At 47.3% G+C, this 18,440-nt stretch overlaps 2 protein-coding genes across 2 annotated transcripts; one reads left to right on the top strand and one right to left on the bottom strand.

The window, feature by feature from the left end:
* Positions 1 to 132: 132 nt before the first annotated feature.
* ACKR5 (atypical chemokine receptor 5) lies at positions 133 to 2,012 on the bottom strand. The gene is made up of 2 exons (XM_079140558.1): positions 1,876 to 2,012; positions 133 to 1,423 (listed from the first exon to the last, which is right to left on the bottom strand). The coding sequence occupies exon 2, from the start codon at positions 1,405 to 1,407 to the stop codon at positions 268 to 270; it is 1,140 nt and encodes a 379-aa protein (XP_078996684.1). The 5' UTR covers positions 1,408 to 1,423; positions 1,876 to 2,012; the 3' UTR covers positions 133 to 267.
* An 8,497-nt stretch (positions 2,013 to 10,509) lies between these two features.
* Positions 10,510 to 16,490, top strand: RDH16 (retinol dehydrogenase 16). Its single transcript, XM_079139108.1, has 4 exons — positions 10,510 to 10,993; positions 13,120 to 13,378; positions 14,611 to 14,774; positions 16,162 to 16,490. Exons 1-4 carry the CDS (start codon positions 10,681 to 10,683, stop codon positions 16,377 to 16,379), a joined length of 954 nt encoding a protein of 317 aa, XP_078995234.1. The 5' UTR covers positions 10,510 to 10,680; the 3' UTR covers positions 16,380 to 16,490.
* The last annotated feature ends 1,950 nt before the right edge of the window (positions 16,491 to 18,440 follow it).

The following is an 18,440-nucleotide window of genomic DNA, read 5'->3' as shown; positions in this document are numbered from 1 at the left end:
ACACAAGGGCCAAAACAAATAGTAACAATACCAATGAAGGACCTGTTCTCTATTCCTCCCCACCCCTTCTCCCTCTCCCCTCTTGAGTATTTTCTGATATATCATGAGTATTCTGACCCTTTCCCTCCCTCCCCTTTCCCCCAAATTTCTCGCCTCCCCCTCCAGTCTTTTACTTGACTCATGGAAGAGCCTGGCATCTACCTCAGCTGGCTATGAGACTGCCAAATGGAGATGAGGCATTTGGAAGCAAAGAGGGTGCCTGGCAGTTCAGGCTTGCGTGAGGCTGGGGGCAGTGGCTGCAGTGGGCAGACTGCCCTCCTTGGTAATGATGATGGAGTGCTGGGTGGAAGAGGAAGAAGAGGAAGCCCGTGCACGGGCCCTGGTCTGGTCCTTTGGAAGGTAACGGACAACAGCACTCAGCAACCGGTCCCGGAAGCTTGGACTGAAAAAGTTGTAAAGGATGGGGTTGGCAACACAGTGCAGCATGGAGAAGCAGTCAATGATGTCATAGAAGAAATAAAGCAGATGGGCCAGGTAGCAGTGGATGGAGATATGGGTCCCGTGCAGAGTGAGCAGCAGCAGAGTCACATGATAGGGTAGCCAGCAAATGACAAAGACAGCTATGTAGGCACACACAAGCAGGCAGTGCCGCCGGCCCTGAGGCTGTCCCTGGCTCCGAAGTCGGCAGGCTGTCAGAACGTTGAAGACTGCGATGAGAGGGAAAGGCAGCAGGAAGCCCAGGACGGTGGTCGACAGGGCCACCACCAGGGCCCACGTGCTATAGGTTTCAAAAGGTGCCATAAAGAGGCACATGGGCTCCGACCCCTCCACCAATTGTATGTGGACCACCTCAGGCAGTGGGATGATGACCGAGAGGACCCAGACACCTGCACATATGGCTCGACGCACTCGGTGCTGGCAGTGCTGCCAGGAGGGAGAGGCATTAGTGAGGGTGATGTAGCGGTCGACACTGAGGCACACCAGGAAGAAGATGCTGCTGTACATGTTGGCAAGGTAGAAGTAATGAGTGAAGCGGCAAGAGAAGTTTCCCCAGAGCCAGGTGTAGTCCAGCATGACCTCCAGCATCCACACAGGCAGGGACAGGATGATGCCCAAGTCTGCGATGGCCATGTTGAGGATATAGAGGTTTAGCAGCCCAGCCTGGCCTGAACGACGACAGTTGACATATATCACCAGGAGGTTCTCCACCAGCCCAACTACAAAGATGGCCAAGTAGAGGACAAAGAGGACCACTCGCTTGGTGTCCTCGCTGAGCTCCACATGGCACTCGGATAAAGTGTGGTTGAAGAAGTAGAGCAGTTCCGCCCAGTTGTGGAACTCTTCACTGTCAGATGCTGCAGTGGGCCCTTCAGAGGGGCCTGGCCCCACGCTGGGTCTGACTGACATGAGGACCAGCAAGCACCTGTAGGGAAGAAGAGAGGGTTGGAAGAAAACAGAGACCTTGAAAGCAGCCTTGAGTCCCCCAGATAAAGGCACAGAGACTGGGGGACCTTGGGAAAAGATTCTGGAACTGAAGGAACAAGAAAGGGATGTTTGCCATTCAATCTGCCCAAGAGCACAGACACTTTGCTAAGGGATTTTAGGGCTAGAAGAGACCAGGACAGTTTGTCCAACAAGGTTTCTTCCCAGCTCCAGCCAGTCCCACCCCACCTCCAGCCCCAGGGCATCTCCAATCTCCACTTCTCTCCACTTTAGTGTGGGTTTTCACTAAGGGTTCTGCTCTGTCTTGCCATTCAGACAACAGGTGCGGGAGGACAGTGTGCACAAATACACTACTCCCCTCTAATTCACCCTTGGGGAAATCTGTCTTCAAGCCCTGGCTTTCCATCTTCCCTGGGAAATGACAACACTTACCTGAATTTCTCCTGGATGCACCTTTAGTCCTGAAGGTCTTGCAGGTCTGGGCTGTTAGGGAGTTGCAAGGAGACTGGAGGGACCCTGGCTATGGGGCTGCTGGCTTCAGGGCCGCCCTTTGCTGCTGGCTTCAGGGCTGCCCTTCATCCGGGAAGTAGCTGTCACTGGCTGAAGCTCTGTGGGAGAGGGCTGGGGTTTTTCCTGCATTCCCCCAATCCTGTTAGAGGGGACGTCCCAGCAAATAGCGAGTAGGGAGGTCAGGATGCAAGCATTAAAATTCAGCCACTTTACTTACTAGCTCTATGAATTGACTTCTATAAGCTTCAGTTCTTCTCTGCAAAATGGGGACAATAGTACTTACTAAGAGGGATGTTGTGAGAATTAAATTAAATGAGCCATAAGGCAAAGGGCTCAGCACAGGGGAAAAAATCTATTTCCCTCTCTGAGTTGGCTTAGAGTTCCACTCTTCTCATCTGTCTTGATTCCAGAACTGCAGGGTGGGGGCTAAAACAAATCTGAAAATTAGTCAGGCTTTTAATGACTCTGGCATCCCTACTAGTTCAACCCTCATTCTCCCTTTACCTACTCCTACCTGGCCCACAGGGTTTCCAGCTCCCTGTCCTCATTTTGTGATCTGAAGAGCAAAGACTGAATGTGGGATAGAGACTCCTGGATGGGGCTGGGGGGAGAGGAAAAGGGCATAGTCTTCTCCAAGACTCCACACTTCACCATGGGAAGGAAAGGGAAGGGCATGGTGTGTAGCTTTGGCCAGGATGGGCAAAGGCGTGTGAGGGAGGGACCAGACTTCCCTTCTCCCTCGCTCCAAGCTACAGAGTAAGGGTCTTGGAACCCATGAATTGTGTTGGTAAGATCCTGGGTCAGCAGAGCTGCCTGCCTCTCAGAGCCCTCTCACCTCGGTCATTTCCAGAGATCCAGGATGTACTTTTGTGGGGAGGAAGATGGGCTTCTCTGTCCTCTTAAGGGTCCAGAGATTGTCTGACTCATTGTGCAGATGGTAGAGCCACCTGAACCCTGTTTTGTAGGATGTAGGGTCAAGAGTGTGTTGGCTAGAAGGTATTAAAGAGATAAAGATATATAGAGGTGAAATCCTCGTAACACAAAATTAGTCCTTTTAAAGTATATAATTCAGGGGCAGTTGGTACATCCACATTGTGCAACTTCCATTTCAGTCTTGGTCCTCAACATTTCATCACCCCAAAATTAAAAACCCTGTGCCCTTTAAGCAGTAACTCCCTATTCCTCATTCTCCTTTACCTTCTTTGTCTTGGTTTCATGGAGACACCCAGTCTGGCAGCAAGACCCACTTTGTGGCCAGCAAGGACCTCTCTGCATTTGGTAGAGAGTTTGCCCATGTACTGGTGATTACCACCTCAGAAGGGATGTTGCACAGAATCATGATCATATCCTGCATGGGTGGCCAGCAGTTCTTACTTGAAGTAAGCCTTATTACTTGAAGTAAGCCCAGTGACCCTCAGGATGGGTTTGTCATTTCCGTCACCTATGGTATGGGAAATGATCCTGAAGAGCAAAGGGAAACTTCATGCCTGTCATCTTGGTCTCCAGATTGTGGAAGATAACTGTGGTGCTATTTCCAGAGGCTCAGGCCAGCTATCTCTGATCCTTAGGCTTCACCAAACAGCACATGATGGTCCCCTCAGGCTTGGAGCCCTGGCTGGAACATTGGCAGTGTTGAGCTGGGCCTTCTTGATACAGTACACAAATTAGCCCATGTGGATACCCTTGGCTACAATGAACGGCATCTTCCGCTTCTTAAACTGGTTGTCCTTCACAAGGTCCTTGATGTATCTGTGCAGCTTAGAGAAGTCCAGGACACAAGAGAGATGCCCTTGTGGTGCTTCCTGGACACATGGAACTCAGAGTGGTGTCCTTCTCCATGGATCCTGAGGTTGGTGCAGAGGGGCCATTCTCAAGCATGGCCAAGAAAGAGGGCAAACCCCAGTCTGCTGTCTGCCTCTATGGATTTATCTAGTGTGGATGTTTACTACACATGGAATCATGCAGCAGGTGACATTTTGTGTCTGGGGTTTTTCACTTAGTATAATTTTTTCAAAGTTCATCCTCAATACAACCTGCGTCTGCCTAATTTCCTTCCATGATGAGCTATATTCCACTATATGTACATATATATGTACACTATATGTACATTTTGTTTATCTACTCAAGGAGGGGATTTTGTTAAGTTTGCTACTTGATTTTTTATTGTGTTTATATATATATTTAATATTTAACATTTATACCATAAGCAACTTTTAGGTGTACAGTTCAATGGCATTAAGTACTTTCACATTACTATGCCACTATCACCCCACCCTTCTCCATGGAGAGGATGTTTTTCATTTTGTGATTTTTCTTAAGCCCTCTGTACCTATTAGACCAATTGTGGTTTACTTTGAATTTTCAGAGAGTTCTATATTCATATTCTCTCTCTCTCTCTCTCTCTCTCTCTCTCTCTCTCTCTCTCTCTCTCTCTCTCTCTCCTTAATTTCGATCCCATTGGTAGCTTTTTTTCAATAAGAAGGCTTCTGAAAAATCTCATTTCCTAGGGGCTGGGGAGATAGCTCAGTCAGTGGAGTTCTTGCCTTACAAGCACAAGGCCCTGGGTTTGATCCCCAGCACCACCAAAAAAAAAAAAAAAAAATTTCATTTCCCTCTCTGTGCCTTTGAGCCATGCAGACACAGCCTCTGCTAGACTAAAATCCCTCCAGGGAAGCCCTTGTTCTGGGCTCCATCCTCTCCATGTGAACTGTGCCAATGACCATTTCCATTCCTTTCAATACTGCATTTTAGTGACTCTTGTCTCTTGGGTCTTCAAATCTTCCCTGGCATATGGAGACAGCATCCCTGCAGCCTCACCTCCACCTGCTCCCAGACTTTACCTATGCCCATCAAGAGGAAGTCATGGTGATTCCTTTGGGCAGAGGCTCAGAGGGAGAGCTGTTCCCTCAGGAATAAGTGAGAGCTCTACAGTTTTCACGCGAAGGTTTTTCTTTGTTTTTTTTTTTGTTTTGTTTTGTTTTGTTTTTAAATTTGGTGGGGGTGGGGGTGGGGCAGCTGAAAAGAGAGAGACTGGGAAGAGAGGCAAGAGGGAGGGGCAGGAGGCTAGGCTCCTTGCCAACCTGGGCAGGAGGGGGCACACAGCTTTGCTCTATGTAGCAGGAGCAGCAGGCCTGAAACAATTCCTGGAAATTTACTCTTTCTCCCTCCCCCCAGCTCACTTTTTTTTTTTTTTCCAAAAACTGTAGACAAGACATTGGGATCAACAATGAAAAAGGAAGGAAGGTAGGGGAAGAGGTATTGAGAGGCACAGATAAAGGCAGACAGCTTCCCAGGGCTGGGCAGGGCAAAGGGCTTATGCTTGGGTCCTGGAGAAAGGGTGAGGCAGGCTGTCCCAGGAACCCCCATGTTTCCTGGCCTGTGTGGCAGGGGTAGGTAGAGTCTGGGAGGATCAAGTCTGAGGAGTCTGATGACAATTGTACTCCTGTCCTCTTCCAGGTCACTGAGCGAAGAAGCCGAATTAGGCTAATAGAGAGGCACCCTGTCTGACCAGCAACCCTGGAAAAGGAGCTCCCCAGGTTTCCCAAAGAAGGATGTTCCCTGCTCTGGGTTCTCTCTGCTTAGTCTGAAGACAAAGTGGAGACTGTAAGGAAAAAACCAAGTGAAGGAGATGAAGGGAGAAGAGATGCAGCTCAACAGTAACACAGGTTCAGGACAAAGCTGTGGATGGGCCCCAGTGGAGGCTGAGACCCATCTTCCACTCACAGCCTGGGGTAATCATAGGGGAGTGAGGGAGGGAGGAATTTTTACGATTAGTCCCTTGCTAGGTGGTCATCAGGGAGGGGTCCCTGGGGTGTCACCTTCATATTTTGATCAGGTGTTTTTTAGGATTTCAGTCCTAGATAACAATTTCCTTTCTTTGCATGATGGTGGAGTGTTGTCTGGGGTTTAGGTCAGACTGAGTCAGAGTGACTGTAGGACGACTCTCCTTCGAAGATGGAGGATATGTTTCAAAATGGCGTTGCCTGTGTCAAGTTCTTCCTAGAAAGATAACACCAGTTTGGGGATCATCAGACCTGACTTTGATACCTTGTTTCACCACTGCATAATTGTGTGACTTTGGGTCAGTCATTGATGATTCTGTCACTAAGATATGTGAGACAAATACACGAAATGTGCTTGGCATGAACATGCCCTTTTCCCACTTTTGAGCATAAAGAAGAAGAAATCACCTTTTGTGGAATTAACATTGAGATCTCTCTCTATATATAGTCCCACTACCACCAATCACTTTTTCTCTGAACTAGATCAATACCAATTTCATTTTTTATTTAATTCTCTGGGGTTGTATTTCTTAAATTGAATGATAGGAACATTCCCAGATGCCACCATGAATTACCTCAGAAGACATGTAGTAAGAGTAAAATGTTAATTAAATATTTGCCAGTTGTCAGTTGTGATATGTTTAACACATATTATGTCATTTAATCCTTATGACCACTTATGAGATGGGTACTATCATAGATGAGGAAACCAAAGCACAAAGAGGTTAAATAAGTTCCCCAAGCCACACTGTAACAGTGGTCCACTTTATGCTTTGAATGTAGCTCTTGCTGCTCTGACACTGCAACTTATTTTTATATGGGTGTGTTTCTTTCTCTTCCTCTCTCCCTGCTCCTCCCTAATCTCTCTCCCTCACTAATCTCAGTGGAAGCAGGATGACCTTTCTTCCCCATTTTAGGCAGATTTTTCTCCTTGAGTACATAATCCAGACTTTGGGGATGATACCAGAAGATCTCAGAAATCACTATCTCCCAAGTTAACAAGTGAATTACAACTCCAACAGAGAACACATGGAAAGTAGCCTTTGAATCACCACTTTAAAAGTCCCCTGTTCCTGCTGATGGGGCGAATCATAGCCTCTAGGACTTGAGTCCCCTGTGTTTCTCCTTTGCTAGCAAAGCAGTAAAATTTCTTTTTCCTTCTTCTTAAAGCCATGTCCTCTTTATTAGATTGGCATCAGGGAAAAGGACTGAGCTTTTGGTAACAACACTGCTAGTAGTTCAATAAACTTCTTCAATTGAGAATTCCTAGCTCCAAAGGCTTCAGAAGTGATCTCCCAGCAAAGTACTGTATATGTAAAATTTAGTTTTGTATGTGCATTTTCAGGGAACTTAGAGCCTTGCTTAGATTCTCAAAGGGGTCTGTGATGTCCTCACAGGTTAAAAATGACCCCTTGAAGAGTTTCTCCAGCAAGGAGCTAGGAAGAAAAAGCAGAGCAGGTCCTTCACTTCTGGGAATTCTGGGAAATTTCTTGAGTGAGGGAGGAGGAGTATCCCTCATGAACTCTGACCCTTAATGGGATGGTCTGGAGAGGGATTTGAAAGGAGTAGGTAGGGGTAGGTCTTTACTCCCCACCCCCACCCTTCCATGAGGAGGACAACTCTTCTGTGATTTCCCAAGAGTGGGGGAGGGAGGGAGCAACATTACTCTAAAGAAGAGGAAGCTTGGAAAGACTGATAAGAGATGGACCGGGGCCCCAGATACCATCCTTCCCTTCCACACCACCCAGAAACCTCCCAGCACGCCTCTCCTTCCTCCTCCTTCCGTTCCCCACCTCTCCTCTAGCTTCACAGGAAGCTGGATGGCTCTTCTTCAGATCTATCCTCCAAACCCCACACCTCTCCCAGGCTCCCTGTGGATGTGGTGACAGACCTTTGCTGATACCAGATTTTTTTCAGTTTTTGCTAACTCTTGTTGAGCGCCTAATGTATGCTGGTGAGAAGCGGCCCTTGAATTCTCCAGTGCTTTCTGAGGCTCTGACTTTCTAAGTTTTCACCATTTTGGATTCTTAGGCTTTCCTAAACTTAGGTTTAGGAAACTTGCCAAGTCCTCTTGATTCTCTTCCTTCATTGTAAAGATGAAGAAAATAGGGGGCTTAAGAAATCTCATACTGTCAAGACAACGTAAGAAATACAGATGAAAATGGAAAGTGCAGCCAGATGTTACAATGTCTTCTTCCTAAGTAGTCATTCTGCTCTGTAAGGAGCTAGGCACTGCCAGGTGCCAAAAACTCACAAAATGGTGGGAGTCAGTCCTGCCCACAGGGGACTCTGAGTCCACCCAAGCTCTGGTGTTCAACACTCTCAAGGCACCAGCCATGTTGCTTTATTCAAATGAAACCACTGCTTTAGACTTAAACTGAAGTTTCTAGATTTCTATCATTTTTCTTCTCTGAAAAATACACTGATTGTCAATTCATTCTGTAACTCCTGGGGGAAGGTGTTCAAGAGTGTCAGGGAAATGGACTATGAGGTCTCTGGTTTCTGCTAACACCTCTGGATGCAGGGCTTCACCTGGGACTGTAGCTCAAGGACTTGACAGAGTGGAAGGAAAGGCACATGGATAAAAAAAAGTCTGAGACATTTGGGCCTCAACATCTCCTTAGACCCTCAGCATGCCCCACCTCCTCCCAGGCCTCTTTTCCTGGGAAGGGAGCCAGATCCAGTGCAGTGGATATGAACAGGGGTTGTAGCCCAATCCAGTCACGGTGCACCACTGCCATGAGGAAAAACCCTCACTCCTTCCCACTTCTATCCTGGATCTTCTGAGGTACAGAGGCCAGTGACTCCCCATTTTTGCCTCCCAGATCTTTGATTCCAGGTTATACTCCAGGAAGGAGTGTCTCTTTTTAGGTTTGGGTTTCTGTCCCTTTAGGAACAGGTTTGAGTAATTAACACATGATCCAGGCCTTGCCCAGTCAACAAAATCTTGTTGTTTCCCTCCTTTGTGGAAGATTCTTGTAGGGTGCCAGCAGGAGGGGCACCTGGAGAGAGTGACCATTACAGGAATGGACTGAAAAATCCTTGCTGGCAGATGGCAAGCCAACACCTGCACCTAGACTGCAGTACCACACAGGAACCACCAGGAGGAGCAGCTCTTCTCCAGCCCAAGTTTCTGCAGGAAGCTTCTTTCCTGTTGGTCTATCTCCTCCTCCTCCTCCCTTCATTCAGGGATAGAAATCCATGTAAATGTGGATGTCTGAAGCAGCTCAGAACGGTGAAACCCTGGTTTCTTCTGCCCACTACTCTGCCTCTCTTCCCCTTTTCCCCCAAGCTCTGCTGAGAAAGGGCATTCTCCCCCTTCCCCTGGGAACCCCTCCGTGGACAGTGGTTTTGGCGTCTAGGCTCTAGCTGTCTTTGGTCTCCTAAGGGGAAGTTCCCTTCTATCACACTGGACATGCATGGAACAAACACTTTTCCAGTGATTAGAGCTCAGGGCCTTCCATGCCTGACTGAGACTCAGGAAACCCTGTCATCTCTATAGTCATGTTCAACTGAGTCACATGTTCAGCATGTGACCAGGCAGGGAGGCCCCAGAGCTGGAGGCAAAGGAAAATGTGACAGGCACTGGGGGATGGAGGTCTAGAACAACTTGTCTGAGTGTATGAGTACTGGTTCCAAGGTTCCATCAGGTTGAAGAAAGGAAGACAGATAGGTCTAGTATTGCACTGGGGGACTTACTGAAGGAAGCATAGCCCTGCCTGGCAAAAAGACCAGACGGATACCTGAAGTTTGGGTCAGAAAGAAGGGAGGGGTTAGGGCAAAATTGTGATTTTATCCTGCCTGGAATGTACCTTATGTTAAGCTGGTATCAAAAAGTCAGGCATATCCCCAATGCCAGAGTCTAATTGTAAAGCACTATATCCTACTCAAATTGTTCCCATCTAATAGGAAACTATGCAGAAGAAAAAAAAAATCTGCCTAGGGTTTATTCTGGGGCAGTCATGGTGGTTATGATTCAAGATAGCTGTAGTCATGTCAAACTGAATCCACATAGCTGAAGAAAGGACATCTTCAGGGTGTGTAAGTTTCTACTGTTATACTTGCTTTGTGCAAGTCCTTCTATTCTTACTTCCCAGCAGCTCTGGGAATATCATTGCTGGAGTTCCCGGCCCCATTCCCTTTCTCCCCACTGTCTTTACCTCTGTGGTCAGACTACTTGTTTGTGGTTCCTCAGTCCTCTTTCCAGACAACTGCTATACCAGGAGGATACCTCTTCCTGTTCACTCTTTCTGTCTATTCCTATAGTCCCTAGAGAGAATGAAAATGACTTTTGTTTTCTGGGGAGTGACTCTGGGTGCTGAGCCTGATAAGGAAACGCACATTCAAAGAAGGATTTCATTGTAAAGCTGTCTCAGTTCCAAGAGTAGATTCTCAATAATCTCTAAATGCATTCAGAAAATTCATTGTGCAGGGGTGTTGGTGTGCAAGATAAGTAGAGACAGTTCTAACCCTGAAACTTAGGTCAGAATGGCGTGTGTGTCAGGTGTATGTGTGCATATTTGTGTATTCCTGTTTGGATGCTGGAAGGTAGAGAAGAATCTGTGGATGAGGGAAGTTTTGCTGAGTAGAAATGTTTTCTTTGGGATTGGGCTTGGGGTATCCAAAAGATTCTATGTATCTGGGCTAGGGAGATAGCTCAGCTGGTAGAGTGCTTGCCTCGCAAGCACAAGGCTCTGAGTTCGATCCCCAGTACCGCAAAAAAAAAAAAAAAAAAAAAAAAAGATTCTACATATCATTATCAGCCAAAGTAGATCAAAGAGCACAGAGGAGGGGCAGGACCAGGGAGGAAAGGAAAGCCTCCCTGCTAGAGTGCCTGGAGGCTGTCCTGCCTGCCACAGCTCTGTGTCCTACTTCTTTCTATCCACTGCCTGAACAGAAGCCAGACTTACTTCACCCGGCGTCTGTGCCTGTCTTCTACAAAGCCATGTGGCTCTACCTGGTGGCCCTTGTGGTCCTGTACTACCTTCGGCGCTGGTACCGGGAGAGGCAGGTGGTGAGCCACCTCCAAGACAAGTATGTCTTTATCACAGGCTGTGACTCAGGCTTCGGGAACCTGCTGGCCAGGCAGCTGGACATGCGAGGTTTGAGGGTGCTGGCTGCGTGTCTGACGGAGGAGGGGGCTAAACAGCTGAGTGACCGAACATCGGACAGGCTGGAGACGGTAACCCTAGATGTCACCAAGACAGAGAGTATTGCTGCAGCCACCCAGTGGGTGAAGGAGCGTGTCGGGGAGAGAGGTACCACCCAAATTCCTGATGTGTCTGCTGGGTTCTTTTCTTCCTGAAGGGACACCTCCTGGGTGCACCCTGGAAAGACTTCACAAGTGTTTGGGGGACTTGAAGTAATATCTGCTTCCTTCCCCTCCCCAGCATGCCAGCTTGAACTATTCTATCTCCAGGCCCCACCTCCCATCCTTGGAATTCTCTAGCCTTGGTGAGAGGGAGCCCTGATGACAATTTGCCCTCAAGAATTCCTCTGTTCTGTGTCCTCCTGTCAAAGCCAGGGGGTTGCATGACTAGATGCGGAGTGCTGGGTTGGAGATGGTGCCTTTCTGCAGGAGGGCTGGCGGCGGGGGGAGCCCTGTGCAGGAGCCAGGCTCGTGTATAGCACTGTAACTTGTTCTTACCAGCCAGCCATCCTTCTCCATCTAGAGGGTTGAGGGCATTCCTGGGTGCAGAGCAGGACATAAGGAAAAGAACTGCTCAGCAAAGTCATGAACTAGGAAGGGGTCACTTTTTTTTTCTTTTCTTTCTCTCTTTCTTTTTTTTGCAGTTTTGTGTTCATAATAAGACAATAAAATAACAGACTTTTAATGTTCTGAGCACATAAAATGATATGTTGATGAGATAATATACTTTTTCTTTCTTTTACTACATTATTTTTGTCTGTATTATTAGGGGGAAGAAAGGAATGTTGATTTCTTTTTTTCTAAGGGTCAGTGCAAAATACAATATTGTCGAAAGTACTGGAATGCATAAAACCACAACAAAATTAATCTAAAATCTCACCACCCAGAGATAAATACTTTCAACATTCTTAAATATATGGGATTATATTTTTTACTTAAAAAATGAGTAGTTTACCACTTAAGGAAAATTTCTTCAAGTGGTAATATTTAATGATTTGGAACATGCAATCCTTTGACACCACCCTACTTATTGGAACATACCTCAGAGTGGAATATTGAAATTGCTTTGTTATCATAAATGTTGTCTTAATAAAGTTCTATTTATTATATCCTTGGGCTCTTAGGAATGAAATATTGTAGTGAAAGATTATGCGTTCCCACAGGGCGAAGTATGTTTCTGAACTGAGGAGGGACACGGCGCTCAGATCACCAGGCACCACCACTTCCCTAAATTGACAGACTCCTGCTTATGCCGCAGGCAATCTGTAGTATAGAAATGCCATTTGGTCCTAGAGGTGGAGCTGGGGTCTTCCACAGTGGTTCACCTGAAGAGCAGTGAACTGGGGATAGGGGAGGAGTGAGGGTCTTCTGGGTGAGTGGGAGGAGAGGGTGTGATTTTTCTGAGGCACAGGGCGGGACTTGGGTGCTGTAGGTGAGTGGGACACCTCCTCCCCAAAGCTGCCCTGTGAGTTTCACAAGCATTTCCCCAGGAAAGTTGCTCAATATCAATGCAGGAGGGTTCAAGTTCAGATTCCTGAGAACAAATACACCAACTCTTTTCCAAATTATCCCCATCCCCCAACTAGGACTTCAGTTCTTTGCATCTCAACCAAATTCGACCTAGATATTAGCTTTGTCTTTTCTTCCTTTTCCCTTTCACCTTTTCCTCTGCACCCTCTCTTCCCATTTCTCTCTCTCTCTCTCTCTCTCTCTCCCTCCCTCCCTCCCTCCCTCCCTCCCTCTCTCCCTCTCTCTCTATCCCTCTCCCACTTCTCTCTCTCCTGTTTTTCTTGACCTCTGAGACAGTCGGGTAGCCCTCAGTTTAAGCTGCCCAGAAGATGTGAAAATGTAGGTGAGAGAATAAAATGTCTGTGAGGATGCCAATAATTTTAAGAGATCAAAAGTAGTTTCTGTGTTTCCAGTGTAACGGATTCACGGTACTTCTTCAACATCCCTTTTTGCTATCATCAGATAGGAGGTGACTGCCAGTTACCTCCTATGAACTGGGCCATGAAGAATCACAGTAGGAGGAGGAAGGTGTCAGTCCTGTCGTCTAGTGGCTCCTGACTTCTGCACCCCTAGCCCAACAGATGCCATGTTGTCGCTTGTTCCACCCCTCCCGTGCAACACCTGTCAGAGTTCTCTGTCTGGTACAATGTGAACTTGAGCCATAACTGTGTCTGTCCCACACAGGCAAAATACAGTGTGACTCTCTCATCTTCCCACTGTTCCCAGGGCTCTGGGGCCTGGTGAATAATGCTGGCATCGCCTTACCCTCTGCTCCCAGTGAGTGGCTGACCAAACAGGACTTTGTGAACGTACTGGAGGTGAACATGTTTGGAGTGATCGAGGTGACTCTGAGCCTGATGTCCTTAGTACGGAAGGCAAGGGGCCGCGTGGTCAATGTTGCCAGTGTCTTAGGCCGGTTGTCAATCTCTGGTGGTGCCTACTCCATCTCCAAATTCGGCGTAGAGGCCTTCTCTGACAGTCTCAGGTACTGGAGGCCCCATCTTGGAGATCACTCCCTCTCTGGTTTTTGTGACTTCCTCATTTTCTGCCTTCTGGATTTAGGCCATCTGAACTGGGGGACACGGTTCCATGTCTTGGGTAGAGGGAAATGTTCTAGGCTTCAAATGCGGTTAAACACATCTTACCATGGAGGAAGGTCCATAGGCAGAAAGTCTCTGAGGCAGAATTGGAGTTGGACCAGAGCTCGGATGTGACCACTATGGTATTCAGTGTCAGGGAGCCCTCATAGTGAGGTGGACCAGCATCTTAGTCAATTCAAGGGGTATTTGGGGGGCTCTTGTCTGAGTGCATAATAACTGCATCCTAGCACAGTAAGGTTTTGTCCTTGACCTAAAACCTCCAACAGCTGGGACAGATTGGGATAGAAGATACTTGGTCATTGCCATCCCTTAGAGCAGTTGTGACCAAATCAGCCATGGTAACCATGGCAGCTACCAGATTTGTGGAAGGTCCTACAGAACTTTAGCTGAGGGCTGAAGATCCATAAGGATGGGTGGAAGGGCTTCCCGGGTGAGAAAACATCATCAGACAGGCCCAGAGTGAGCATTAGCTGACTCCCTCTAAGTTGGTGGGGGGGTCCTCCTGGGGAAGAAGGACAAGACTGGACCTGGCATTAGGGAGGCTGGGCAGGTGAGCACAGTGGGTTTATAGAGGACCTAAGGATCTGGACAGGGGTGTGCTGTGGGCAGTGCAATACCTGGGAGGGATTACAGCAGGGGAGCCAATTGGTATGCAGTGTGAAGGGTGGCCCTGTATGGAGGGAGCTAAGACTGAAGGCAGAGATGCTCCCTAGAAGACAGTTGCAAGAGTTCAGCTGAGAGATGGCTGGGAAGCTTCCCGGGGTAGGAGAGGGGAGAGAGGGGTCTGAGGAGTACAGAGGAGGTGACAAGGGCAAAGTCTCATAATTCATTGTATGTGAGGGAACTGGCAGGAGATAGCTCTTAATTGGTGCCTTGAGGCAGAAGAGGCAGGGTTTAGAGCAATAAGCTGGTATATACAAAAAGCTTGAATGATATTCAAACATACAAAGGGAAGGCCAACATCACAATTTTTAGCCTCAGGTGCTATATACTATACACCAAGCTTTTGAACTTCTCTCACCCAATCTTACGTTGAAGTGTAATTATGTTATTTATTGTTTGTGTTTTGCCTTGTGAGACCTCTGACATCCTTGCTCTCTGCCTGTCTTCCTTGCAGGAGAGAGCTCTCCTATTTTGGGGTGAAGGTGGCTATAATTGAGCCTGGTTTCTTCAGGACCAACATTTGCCCTTTTGAGAGATTCTCCCAGAACCTAAAGAATCAATGGAACCAGGCCAGCTCGGAGGTCAAAGAGATCTATGGAGAGAAGTATCTGGAATCCTGTGAGTAAGCTATGGTATACATTAATGGGTGGGGAGACATGCAAACCCTCTTCTAAAATCCTTAGCCTACTACCAGTAGTGCCTGCCATGTATCAGGTCTATCTCCAAGCTCTGTCTTCTCACAAAGTAGGATGATTGGCCTCATACGCTTGGTACTGTGTGGGCAACTGGTCACCTTAGGAGGGGTCCTGGCTTATTAAAACTTGGGACACTGTTTCACCTAAAAGCCTTATTTTCACAAGGACAAAAGTGAAACCAGAGAAGAGACACTTGTGTACTCATGGTCAGCTGACACGAGAGACAGCTGCCTTCCACATGCTTGGATTTATTTCTAGTGCTGGAAGAGACCTTCAATTTATGTGCCCAGATATTCCCAGAAACAGAGGCAGAGGAGGCAGAGGTGGGGAACAGTTGTTCCTAGAGGATGGGTTGTGTGGCACCTCCTGGGGCCTGGAACAGATTAGATTTGGGGCATGGCTTCTGGGGGTGGAGAGCAGGAATTCCTTTGCCTCCCCCGAAACTTTTATTTGCATTTATTTTATGTTGAATTTATTACCATGCAATATGTTTTGTTTCTTCAGTTTCTTCTGGGAGATCTTTCTCTTTCATGCAACCTCTTCTTCTGGTTTAAGAACAATTTGTTCATTTTCAGTGTTATCTCAATGTGGCAGGGGAACTCATTTGAGCTAATTTGACCATAAACTCTAAGTACAACAATGCATCTTGGGTGTTTCATTCACCTGGATGTGTTCAATGACCAGAGAATCTATATCTAAGCCTTAAGTTCAGCATTCCTCTTTGCATTTTGAGGCATGTGCAGCAAAAATTCAGCACTTTTTTGGGGCCACCAACCCTGAATCCAGCCCCACTCTTTGGCCTGGGTACATTTCTCAATGCCACTACTATAATGCTGGAATGGCACACCTTGCTTCTTCTTATTATGATTTTTTAAAACTTTATTCTTTTTAGATATTCATGGCAGTAGAGTGTATTTTGACATATTATATATACATGGAATATAACTTGCCATTTTTGTGGTTGTACCAGTGTGGAGTTTCATTGGTCATGTAGTCATTCATACCTTGCTTCTTTAAAGTGACATCTTTCAGATACTTAGTGACATTTCAGATCTGCATACCCTTGATGGCCTGGGCAATTTCACAGGTGTTCTTAAAGTGAACACAAAGATTTGAACCTCTTGATTTGCATGATTTTGTGGGGTTTCCTGGGTCAAGTGAGTAGAGCACCATTTTTACAGTTCAACTCAGGCTGCTTATAGGAAGAAGGAGGGCATGAATTCTTAGAGACGCTTTCCTCCCTAAGTTGATCCCAGAGCAGGAGTATTGGGACGTGGAAATACATCTGGATCATTTCTCATTCTGAACAGTTATGAAAACAATAAGATCATTGGAGAACAGGTGCTCAGAGAACTTGTCCTGGGTGACAGACTGCATGGAGCATGCGCTGACCGCCTGTTACCCCCGCACGCGGTATTCAGCTGGTTGGGATGCCAAGTTCTTCTACCTACCCATGAGCTACATGCCGACCTTCCTAGTGGATGCCGTGATCTCCTGGACGTCTCCGAAGCCAGCCAAGGCCCTGTGAAGCCAACATTTGAGTGCTTGGGTTGTGGGATGTTGGGTACTGTGTGAGGGAGGGGATGCTTCAGGGAAAGGGAACTAGGGTGGAAGGAGGGAGCTGTCTTGTCACTAAGGTATCTGTTGAGATGATACAACTGGTGAGTTAGGAGGAAAGACTCAAGAAATTCTGCCAAAGAGTAGGAACTTCATAGCACTCATTGATGTCCAATTAACTTTGGCACCTGCTCAAGGTTCTGAGTCTTTTGACCAGCCTTGAGGAATCCCCACAGGTGGGAAGGTTGTGAGCAGATGAGAGGATGCTCAGCTCACACCTGCTGTGCTCCTGCCCTCCTCCTCAGGCTATGCATTATCCCTGGTTGGTTTATATCCTCACGCAGCATGCAAATGACCTGGAGAAAGCAGGGGCACCCATCCTCTGAAACCATCTTTGCAGCTTAGGTGGGCAACCAGCAGCCAACCTATACCCTCAGACTTCAGGTGCCAAGTCTGCAGACATTGGTGGAGAGGAGATGTCCTCAATACAGATCCTGGCAGAGGACCCAGAAATCAAATTTTTATTTGTCTGGAAACCATGGCTTTCTTTTGATTACCTATGCCCAGTGATTTGAACTAAGGGCATGAGGAGCAAAGTAGTACGGACCACTAGGAGGAAGAGTCAGGTGTCTGCATGGAGAGTAGGGGATGAAAGGAATGACCTGAAGTGGGATCAGAAGAGGGAAGTGGTATTAATCCCTGCCCTCTCTCAGCCCTGCCTGCCACAGAGGTGAGGGGGACTTGTTTCCCGTCTGAGATTCAAATACCCTAACTCGTAGGATCAGACAGCAGAATGGGCCAGTGCACAGATGTTCAGAGGATCTGGTAGGTCTCAGATCCCTTTCCTGGGCACCCGAAACTTCCCTTCCCTCACTAGTCACCTCTCTGTGACCCTCGTGACCTACCCTGCTTTTAAAGTCACCGCAGTTCTGTCCTGTGATTTCTCAGGTCTGTCACCTCTGTTCTATGCCCTCTCCCCTCTGGTGGTATGGAGTGAGAGTTGCTCTGGACCCTGGTCTTTCCTTTTCTGCTCAACATTTGCTGAGCACTCTCTGTATGCTGAACAAGAAAGCCTTTGAATTATCCCCAGCTTCCTGAGACTTGGCTCTGTGCGTTGTCAGTATTGTGATGATCCTCTGGAGTGTGGCTGAACAGAGAAAGCATTTGCAGAAAATGATGACGATTCCTGGGATAAGTCACTGGAATTGGGAGGTACCAAGGTGTCTTGGTTTTCTTGCCCTAGAGGATTTGGAACCTTTAGAGACCCTTGTCTCTAAATAAAATAAAGATATCGTGTCCATCTATAACAAAAAATATTCTTATAGATTTTAAAAATAAACCACAGGAAACATGAAATTTGAATTTGAATTGCAAAGTTTAAAATATTGAGGCATTTGGACCATGTGGACCATTTGCATCATTCGATTCTTCAATCCGAAAGGGGAAAAGAAAGGGAATGGGGGCTGGGAACCCACTTACAGGACGACACTACCAGACTACTGAGAGGGAAGAAGAAATGACTTGCACAAGGCAGGCATATCAGTTTTTACACTTCACATCCTGAAGACACCAGCCTTGGTTGTCCATCACATTTTCTTCCCCATCCTGTCCTGGGGCCTCCCGTGCCTGGTCACACATCCAGAATCCAAGCCCTTCAGACACTGAGTGTCAGAAAGCAGAAAAGACTCAGCTGAACACACACCACAGAGACAGCAGGGTTTCCTGAACCTCAGCCAGGCATGGAAGGCCCTGAGCTCTAACCATTGGAAAGGTGTTTGTTCAGTGTGTATCCAGTGTGGCTGACAGGGAACTTCCCCTCAGGAGAACAAAGACAACTGGAGCCTGGACCCCATAACCACTGTCTATGGAGGAACCCTCAGGGGGAGGGGGAGGGTGCTGTTTCTCAACAAGGCTTGAGGTAAGAGGGGCAGGGAGGCAAAGTGGTAGGTAAGGGGAGAAGAAACCAGGGTTTCATAGTTGAGTATCCCAACTGTCCACGTTGATCACATCTCTGATGAGTAAAGAGTAGGAG

The sequence above is a fragment of the Sciurus vulgaris genome (genome assembly GCF_902686455.1).
Source record: "Sciurus vulgaris genome assembly, chromosome: 5".
In the NCBI taxonomy this organism is placed as follows: domain Eukaryota; kingdom Metazoa; phylum Chordata; class Mammalia; order Rodentia; family Sciuridae; genus Sciurus; species Sciurus vulgaris.
This window is presented reverse-complemented; position numbering and strand designations above follow the sequence as displayed.

Excerpts from the sequence above, each read along its gene's own strand:
- ACKR5 (XM_079140558.1), bottom strand. The coding sequence starts at position 1,407 with ATGTCAGTCAGACCCAGCGTGGGGCCAGGCCCCTCTGAAGGGCCCACT.
- RDH16 (XM_079139108.1), top strand. The coding sequence starts at position 10,681 with ATGTGGCTCTACCTGGTGGCCCTTGTGGTCCTGTACTACCTTCGGCGC. Across the intron at positions 10,994-13,119 it reads GGAGCGTGTCGGGGAGAGAG|GGCTCTGGGGCCTGGTGAAT; the intron begins GTACCACCCAAA and ends CACTGTTCCCAG. Across the intron at positions 14,775-16,161 it reads AGAGAAGTATCTGGAATCCT|TTATGAAAACAATAAGATCA; the intron begins GTGAGTAAGCTA and ends CATTCTGAACAG.